Raw genomic sequence first — 9,117 nt, 5'->3', positions numbered from 1 at the left:
TTGCGTGATGCCTGTGTTTTTAAATCCCCTGCACTTACCATGCTACGCTGATTGTTCAACAATTGCAATATGGGGCTGATGGTGATAAGTTATGTATAACAGTGCGATTGGCGATGCGATCATGTGAAATTATATTTGACAAGGTGGATTGCAGCTCGTGTTCCATGGTCTGTGCGTGCAGGAAGGCACCTCCTTTTCTTCTTCTACTTCTTCTCCCTCCAGCTCTTTCTCTCCCCTCCTCTGTCTTCCCAGCTAGCACACTTGATTAATTGGAAGTTGTGGGAACTTATGTTTTTGATTTCACATTGGATGTGAGAACGAAGCCATACGTTTCCTGACCGGTAAAACAGAACGTTCAAAAGACATTCTGAGAACAGAAGTTGTGAGGACAGACAGTTGGAGACAAGAAGCAAGTACAGAGAGTGAACATTTAATGAATAAACAGACATGAAACAGGACAGCATCTGGACATGAAAACATAATTTTTAATGGACAAAAAATGTGCTTTTCTTTCAAAAACAACGACATTTCTAAGTGACCCCAAACTTTTGAACGGTAGTGTATATGTTTTTAAATAACTTTCTTAGAACGTTCTCTGAACATTACTAAGGCTTTCCTTTGGCTTTTCTGGAATGTATTCTTTATGTTCTTGAAACAATTTGAGAACACGACTTTAAATAGAACCACGAGGAAACCTGTAGGAAGCGTTATACTGAAGTACTGAAATTCCCACACAAGAACATTGATTCTCAACGTTCTCTGAACTATTTGAGAACATGCCCAATGTCAAACCAGTTGGAAAACATTCCTAGAACATCACCAAAATTGAAATTCAATGTAACCATGTTTAAACTTTTAGGAAACATTCCGTAAAAGTAATGAAATACCAAGATGTTTTTGTTCCTTAAATGTTCTGAGAATGTTTCATAGCCAAGCAACTGTCTTGCACCATTCCCAGAAAGTTATGGGAAGGTTGTATGCAAAATAACCACAGGGAAAAAACGTGCTTATCAAGCTCTAAGAAATATATGGTTCTCAGAATGTTATGTGCTAGCTGGGTTAGACCTCGAACAGTCCTGTGTATTCAAACACAACTCTCCTCTCTTGAACTCTCCACGCGTTGTAGTTCTCCTTTGGGTAATGAGATGTGTAACAACTAACTCAAATATTGATTCCAAACCTGTTGATTGGGTTTGCTTTTATCTCTGTCAATGAAATATGAGATGTAGTCTGAATAGATGAACTGCGTGGTTAAGACATCAACTTCCACAACAAGCACAGCAGCAGCTATGTGAGGTCATGAACTTAAACTAAACAAGTTTTGATCAAGCATCATGAAGCGCCAATATAGCCTACTAATATAGCCTGTGTGGTTAGGAGTACTTAGTAAATAATTCAGGTCACTGAATCTGTTCAAATAGGCCGGTACTATGGACAGTGAACAATTCTTTACAATATGAAAATGTTGAGTCATGAATTATCAGGAGACAACATTTCTGTCTGCTCTGCACATGTCTATCCTCACCTGACATGGTTCTGAGGGGTTAAACATGTGAACAGACACAGGAACCAACCCCCATGTGGGAAAACAAACCCTTGATAAACAAAAGCCCTGTGTATATTAATCAACAACCTGCTCTCTGGGTTAGCCAGTGGGTTAGCCAGTGTTGTAATAGATGAATGTCAAATCTACCCCTAGCCCCTACCCCTTAACTTCTACCATTTAGGCACTTCTGTAGAGCTGAACGTTTTGGATATGTTTAAGCATTATGGTAATAGCTTCACCTGGCCTTCTGATAGGCTTGATGGAAATGTCCATCTGATCATTTCATATCTGCAGGAGTGACTATGGGGTAGGGGCAAGCTGAGGGCTAGTGGTGGAAATGTTGAAATTCAGACAGTTTATCAATACCCACAGTGACAGGAGACATGGCTCCAACTAAAAGCACAAACACAGGAGTGAGTTGACAGACCGGACTGGAATTCGCAACTTCTGGAAGAACATGATGGGCCAGCAGCCTCAGTCTCAGCCGACAACACCGGCAGAGGAGACACGGCAGTAACTCCCACTAATGTTACCGGCACCTTTGACGATCTCTCGCTGAAGGTGGTACCTATCTCCATCGGATCCATCCCTCCTCTGAGCCAGTTAGACAGCCACGTGTCAGTTTCAGATGGGGAGAAGACAGGGGCTACCCTCCTGTTCTCTGGGATATTCCTGGATCTGGTGGGCATGACGTTCAAAGTCATGGGCTGGCTTAAGTACAATGTCAGCCGCAGCTTCGAGTGGACCCAGCTGCTCGACCCCATCCTGATGTCTGTAGGAGGCACCTTCATCCTCATCAGCGTCTGTATGTTCAGGATTCTCTCCTGCCGGGTGTGTAAGCCGAAGGACCGTGGCGAAGAGTTTTCTGAATCACTGACGATCCCAGGGTCCTGCCAATCAATTGTGTTCAGTGGGATCAATCAGCCAATAATGTTTCACAAAGCCACGGTAGTGCAGTATATCCCATCTCCATATGGATTTGTGACACAGGAAGTGAATCCAGAAATGGAAAATTGGGTTTGCTGCACATTAGAAAATGTGACCTGCTGCTTCTTTGGAGTTCATCGGGGCGCTTTTATCAATGATGGTTTAGTATGAAGATATGTAGAAACGGCTTTTCCAATAGAAATCCCTTATGATGCTTGTAGGCGAAGTCATGGCGAAGTTGGCTAGCTAAGCTAATGCACAGAAACACGTCATTGGTTGTTACGCCCCGAACTGCGCATGTGCAGGCTGTCAAATCAAAGGCACCCCTTCAATATATAGTTGTTTTTGATGAAAATGAAAAGGTATCAGGTTGTCACTTTCACAAGGTTGGAGTAATAACATCTGATTCAGATATTGGCTTGAATCTAGGTTGTTAGTTTTCGAGAATAATAATATCTAAGGAAGATGTTTTCACTTCTCACATTGACTTCTCAAATCCCAAATCACGTTTTGGTTTGCCAAGTCTTCTTCGCAAGCGTTCCCGGAAGTCTCACAGTGTAGGGCCTCTGGGTTTAAAAACTCAGTGCTTTTACCAAAGCTGGTGGATAAATTAAAGATAGTTCACTGAGGAAAGGGTCAGTTCCGGTCTATATAAAGGTGTCAGGCAAAGATGTCCCTGTTTTTCCAAATCGTTTTTTATACAACAGCTAAATACATCATAAAATGATCTGCAATAATATTTTGGTCCGGTTATATGTTGTATCCTTGATAAAACACTAAAAGAAGCATGTCTGCCTGTCAACAAGCTCCTATGGAGTGCTTGGAAATGATGTCATGAGGGCATTGTGAAAATTCCATAATTCCCAGAAAAATCTGATTTTAGTGCACAATTTCACATATCTCTGAGCTCACATGCTCGATATTGTACTGTTGTGAACACAATCAAAACTCTATTCTAAGTTTTACATTTGATCCAGGTATTCCATTCAGGAAATAATCTGGTGCCGGGATTTTAAAGTAGTTTTCATTTTTCACTTGTGCTGCACTGTGACAGTCGGTGGTGGGTTGTATTTATGCTGCAGAATGAGAAGACAAGAGGCTGCTCTCCTTCTAGCTAACTATAATAATTCACTTGAAACGAGTACTGTTTACACTGATCTTTATTTATAGACTGCTCAAAGTTGTAAGAGTATTTGTGATTGAGAAAATGCTTTTAATGACCAGAGATATTATTGGTTAGCTAAGCCTCACTTGAGCTAGGTAATGTTGGCTAGCTAGCTATTCAGTTATTCACAGTAAAATTGTCAGAAAGGGTCTAGCTAACTATGTGTACAAAACATTAGGAACACCTACTCTTTCCATGACATAGACTGACAAGTTGAATCCAGGTGAAAGCTTGATCCCTTATTGATGTCACCAGTTTAATCCACTTCAATCCATGCAGATGAAGGGGGAGACAGGTTAATGAAAGATTTTTAAGCCTTGAGACAATTGAGACATGTATTGTATTTGTGTGTCATTCAGAGGGTGAATGGGCAAGACAAAATATTTAAGGTACAAGACCCAAAGGTCATCCAGCCAACTTGACACAACTTTGGGAAGCATGGGCCAGCATCCCTGTGGAACACTTTGGACACATTTTAGAGTCCATGCCCTGACTAATTGAGGCTGTTCTGAGCGCAAAAGGAGGTGCAACTCAATATTTGGACACTCAGTGTATATGGTAATATTTGATCAGAAGTAGCTGAATTATTTAATGGCTGCAGCCAGTGTAGCTAGCTAGAGTTTACGTCTTGGGATATTTCTGATCTGAAGTTTATTAGCTAGTTGGCTAGCTAGCTAACATTCCTTATACATTTGTTGTGTTATCCAACAAGTCAACTAAAGCATTTAGCTAGCTAGTCTTAGCTGTTTGAAATGCAGCCTCAGCACATTGATTGGGAACACACTGCCCGGTTATAGCTAGCTAACTAGTTAGATCTTATCTCATTATCTGCATATGAGTGTTATTTTCCCAGATATACGTGTTAATGATAATTTCCCAGATATACAAGTGTCTTCTCACATCATGTCAGCATCATTCGGCTCCTATATCCGACCCAGCTCCTAGATCACAGGGGGACTGAGAGAGAGAAAGACTGTCACCATACAGCCATGGAAGCCAACAGTAAATACATGGTTGAACATAGCCAATCAGAGATCCTGATTCACTGCTATTTCACAAGGGACACGTGCTAGCATGGCACTGGCTGGTTGTTACTCACTCGGAATAGTCCATTGGCACAGTGGAGGTGTCACCTCCTTACAACATACAATACACACATATACACACAGCACCGATTACATTATCAATGGTGGTTAGGTGAATTCCAGGACAGATAGTATTTTGACCATTGACCAGATCAAATGTGACCAACCTGATTCAAGTATCCTCCATTACTCTGAAGCGGGACTGGTGTCTGGCCACTGCCTCAGCCTTCTGTAACAGCTTCTGATATGGTAGGGGGTTCCCACAACGCTGCTGAACAACAATTCCACCAGGTTTTGTACTTACCCTGTGAATGAAATAAAATGTATTTCTCTGGTTTGGAAGTAATGTATATGCTAATAGAGGGAAGGTAACTACATAATAGTAATACATGATAGCCAATATTATGCAACCAGCTGTGTACGTTGCTGATACGTTTTTCTATTTGCTGCCAGAGCCATAGGTATACTGAAAAAATATATAAACGCAACATGTAAAGTGTTTGTCCCATGTTTCATGAGCTGAAATAAAAGATCTCATAAATGTTGGCTCAAGTTTGAAGGTGCATGCAGTTGCATGCTGACTGAAGGAATGTCCATCAGAGCTGTTGCCAGATAATTTTAATGTTAATTTCTCTAACATAAGCCGCCTCCAACGTCCTTTTATAGAATTTGGCGGTACATCCAACCAGCCTCACAACCGCAGACCATGTGTAAACACGCCAACCCAGGACAGCCACATCTGTCTTCTTCACCTGCAGGATCGTCTGAGACCAGCCACCCGGACAGCTGACGAAACTGTGTGTTTGCACAAGCGATTAAGCGATTTTGCACGAACTGTCAGAAACCGTCTCAGGAAGCTCATCTGCGTGCTCGTCGTCCTTACCAGGGTCTTGACCTGACTGCAGTTCGGTGTCATAACCAACTTGCAATTGCCACTGGCAAGCCCCATCAAATCTAATTGTATTGGTCACATACACGTGTTTCGCAGATGTTATTGGGGTTGTAGCGAAATGCTTGTAAACGACTGCACAGCACTGGGTACGAAGTCATGATACTCAGAGCCGGAGTGCGCTACTTATAACACTGTGCCAGCAAAGCTCACGAATGGTATGGGCAAGCATAAGCTACGGACAACAAACACAATAGCATTTTATCGATGGCAATTTGATTGCACAGAGATACCGTGACGAGAGCCTGAGGCCCATTGTCGTGCCATTCATCCACCGCCATGTCGCAAGGATCTGTACACAATTCCTGGAAGCTGAAAATGTCCCAGTTCTTCCATGGCCTACATACTCACCAGACATGTCACCCATTGAGCATGTTTGGAATGTTCTGGATTGACATGCACGACAGCGTGTTCCAATTCCAGCCATTACCCAGCAACTTCGCACAGCCATTGAAGAGGAGTAGGACAACCTTCCACAGGCCACAATCAACAGCCTGATGAACTATATGCAAAGGAGATGTCCCGCTGCATGATAGTGGTCACACCAGATACTGATTGGTTTTCTGATCCACGTCCCAACTTTATTTAAACAAATCTGTGACCAATATATGCATATCTGTATTCTCAGTCATGTGAAATCCATAGATTAGGGCCTAATGAATGTATTTCAATTGACTGATTTCTTCATTTGAACTGTAACTCAGTAAAATTTCAGAAATTGTTGCATGTTGGGTCTATATTTTTGTTCGGTGTATATGTCACACCCTGATCTGTGTCACCTGTCCTTGTGATTGTCTCCACACCCTTCAGGTGTCGCTTTTCCCTGGTGTATTTATCCCTGTGTTTCCTGTCTCTCTGTGCCAGTTTGTCTTGTTTTGTCAAGTCAACCAGCGCGGTTTTCCTGTGCTCCTGCTTTTTCTATTCTCTCTTTTGCTAGTCCTCCCGGTTTTGACCCTTGTCTGCCCTGACTCTGAACCCGCCTGCTTGGCCATACTGCCTGCCCTGACCTCGAGCCTGCCTGCCACTCTGTACCTCCTGGACTCTGACTTTGTTATGATCTTTTTGCCTGTCCACAACCATTCTCTTGCCTGCTCCTTGGATACTAATAAATATCAGAGACTCAAACCATCTGCCTCCCGAGTCTGCATCTGGGATTTGCCCTGTGCCCTTATAGTTCGTCACCTCCGAGTTCAGATGATGGGACATGAAGGCATAGGGATGAAGCTTTTGGTCCTGGATAGATCGCTGGGAAACGATGGACCCCCTACTCCCATGTCGGAAGCGTCAACCACCACCACAAACTGACGGGTCGGATCCGGATGGATGAGGATGGGGCGGTGGGGAGTCGTTGCTTCAGATCCACAAACGCCTTATTCACTGCTGGGGACCATGTGAACGGAACCTTGGGAGAGGTGAGTGCAGAGTGGGGAGCTGTCAGGTTGCTGTAGCCCCGAATGAAATGGCGGTAAAAATGAGCAAACCCCAGAAACCTTTGTAGTTGCACCCTGGATGTGGGTTGGGGCCAATCCACCGCCACTCTCACTTTTTTTCCGGATCCATCTGAACATCCCCTTCAGTGATGATGTATCCCAGAAAAGAAATTGTGGAGCAGTGGAACTTGCACTTCTCCGCTTTTACAAACAACTGGTTCTCCATGAGGCGCTGAAGGACTTGTCGAACATGGAGAACGTATTCCTGGGCAGAACGGGAGAAAAACAGGATGTCACCAAGGTAGACAAAAACAAACTGATTCAACATGTCACGGAGCACATTGTTGACCAGGGCCTGGAAGACAGCAGGACCATTAGTGAGTCCAAACGGTATAACCAGGTACTCATGTACACTTGCTGTGTTGAAAGCCGTCTTCCACTTGTCTCCTTCGCGTATCCGAACAAGGTGGTAGGCGTTCCGGAGGTCCAGTTTAGAAAAGATGGTTGCCCCCTGGAGAGGTTCGAAAGCCGAGGAGAGGAGTGGTAGCGGGAACCGATTCTTCCCACAAAGAAGAACCCTGGGTCGGCAGGAGAGGCAGAAGGGAGAATGCTCCCAGCAGCCAGAGAGTTCTTAATGTACTCCTCCATGGCATTGGTCTCAGGGCCAGACAGAGAATATAGCCAGCCCCGAGGCAGTGTGGTGCCGTCAATAGCACAATCGTAAGGACGATATGGAGGAAGGGAGGTAGCACGAGCCTTACTGAAAACCTCCCGGAGGTCATGATACTCTGCGGGAACAGCAGAGAAATCAGAGGCCGTACTTAACCCAGGAGGCAGACGTTCCAGAAAAGGCTGCGCCACGTTTAGGCAGTGTGAATGGCAGAACGGGCTACAACCCAGGATTGAACCCATGTTCCAGTCAATATGTGCTTCTGGAGCCAAGAAAATCCCAAAACAACAGGGATGTGCGGAGACTCAATGAGGAGAAGCTATATTGACTCACTGTGATTACCAGATATCTGCAGATTAATGGGAACTGTGCTGTGCGTGACTCTACCAATGGAATGGCCGTCCAGTGCTCTGGCATCCATGGGAACGGAGAGGAGTTGAGCGGGAATACCTAGTTCCGATACCAGGGTAGTGTCCATGAAACTCTCATCAGCCCCAGAGTGTATGAGCACCCGAAGAGACTTTGACTGGTCTCCCCACAGCAGGATAACAGCAAAAGGGGTACGGGTAATATGAATTTGAGGATTCCCAGTCTGGCTCACCAGTGTACTTGTACCTACTAATGATTTAGGTCTCTTCACAGGGCAGATAGCTATGAAATGCCCCGCAGCACCACAATACAGACAACTGTTGGAGCTTAGCCTAAGTGAACGAAAATAATCTAGCTATTCCCAGTTGCATAGGTTCCGACTCACCCGTCGTCGAGGGAGCTTGGGTGGCTTCAGATCTTCTCGGGAAAAACAGTCTTCTGGGACTTCCGGATTCCCTCGGAGGTGAGCAAGCCATAGGGGATGAACGAGTATGACCCAGGTCACACCTCCTCTCACTCCTGCGTTCCCATAGACGTCCAGAGGGAGCACTGAGGGAGCACTGAGGGAGGGAGCACTGAGAAAGAAAACCCCAGCAGGTTCCAGGATCCCCAGAATATCGCTCCGGAGGAGGTAAGCGGGGTTCTCGGGATCCAGGGTAGGCTGTACAAGCTCACCACTAATAGAAAAAAGGTTACTGGGTGGTTGGGGGTTCTCAGAGGTGGCAGGCTGCCTATGAGCTAACTCCCTGATTTTCTCCAAAATAGCCTTAAACCCTTGGTCGTGGCGTTCCATAAGGGAACAAAGCCCTTCCAAAAGGGACCAGTAGTAGTACATGCCCCCAATGGTGGCTCCCTGCAGGGGGTGGAGACAATCACAAAGACAGGTGAAACAGATCAGGGCGTGAAAGTATATTTCTGGTCGACCATCCTCCAATTATTTAAGTACCATCCTTCATTTATTTTTGTCATAGAAAAT

At 44.7% G+C, this 9,117-nt stretch overlaps 1 protein-coding gene across 1 annotated transcript; it reads left to right on the top strand.

Moving 5' to 3' along the window:
- Nucleotides 1–1,929: 1,929 nt before the first annotated feature.
- On the top strand, nucleotides 1,930–7,120 carry tmem174 (transmembrane protein 174). The gene is made up of 3 exons (XM_042311730.1): nucleotides 1,930–1,959; nucleotides 2,108–2,539; nucleotides 6,914–7,120. Exons 1-3 carry the CDS (start codon nucleotides 1,930–1,932, stop codon nucleotides 7,118–7,120), a joined length of 669 nt encoding a protein of 222 aa, XP_042167664.1.
- Nucleotides 7,121–9,117: the final 1,997 nt, after the last annotated feature.

The sequence above is a fragment of the Oncorhynchus tshawytscha genome, linkage group LG33 (assembly GCF_018296145.1).
Source record: "Oncorhynchus tshawytscha isolate Ot180627B linkage group LG33, Otsh_v2.0, whole genome shotgun sequence".
In the NCBI taxonomy this organism is placed as follows: domain Eukaryota; kingdom Metazoa; phylum Chordata; class Actinopteri; order Salmoniformes; family Salmonidae; genus Oncorhynchus; species Oncorhynchus tshawytscha.
The sequence above is the reverse complement of the archived record's forward strand: the minus strand, read 5'-3'. Positions and strand labels throughout refer to the sequence as shown.

Coding starts and splice junctions, on each gene's coding strand:
- tmem174 (XM_042311730.1), top strand. CDS start 1,930: ATGGCTCCAACTAAAAGCACAAACACAGGA. Junction 1,960..2,107: donor CTAAAAGCACAAACACAGGA/GTGAGTTGACAG, acceptor CTCTCGCTGAAG/GTGGTACCTATCTCCATCGG. Junction 2,540..6,913: donor ATGGATTTGTGACACAGGAA/GTGAATCCAGAA, acceptor GGTCCTGGATAG/ATCGCTGGGAAACGATGGAC.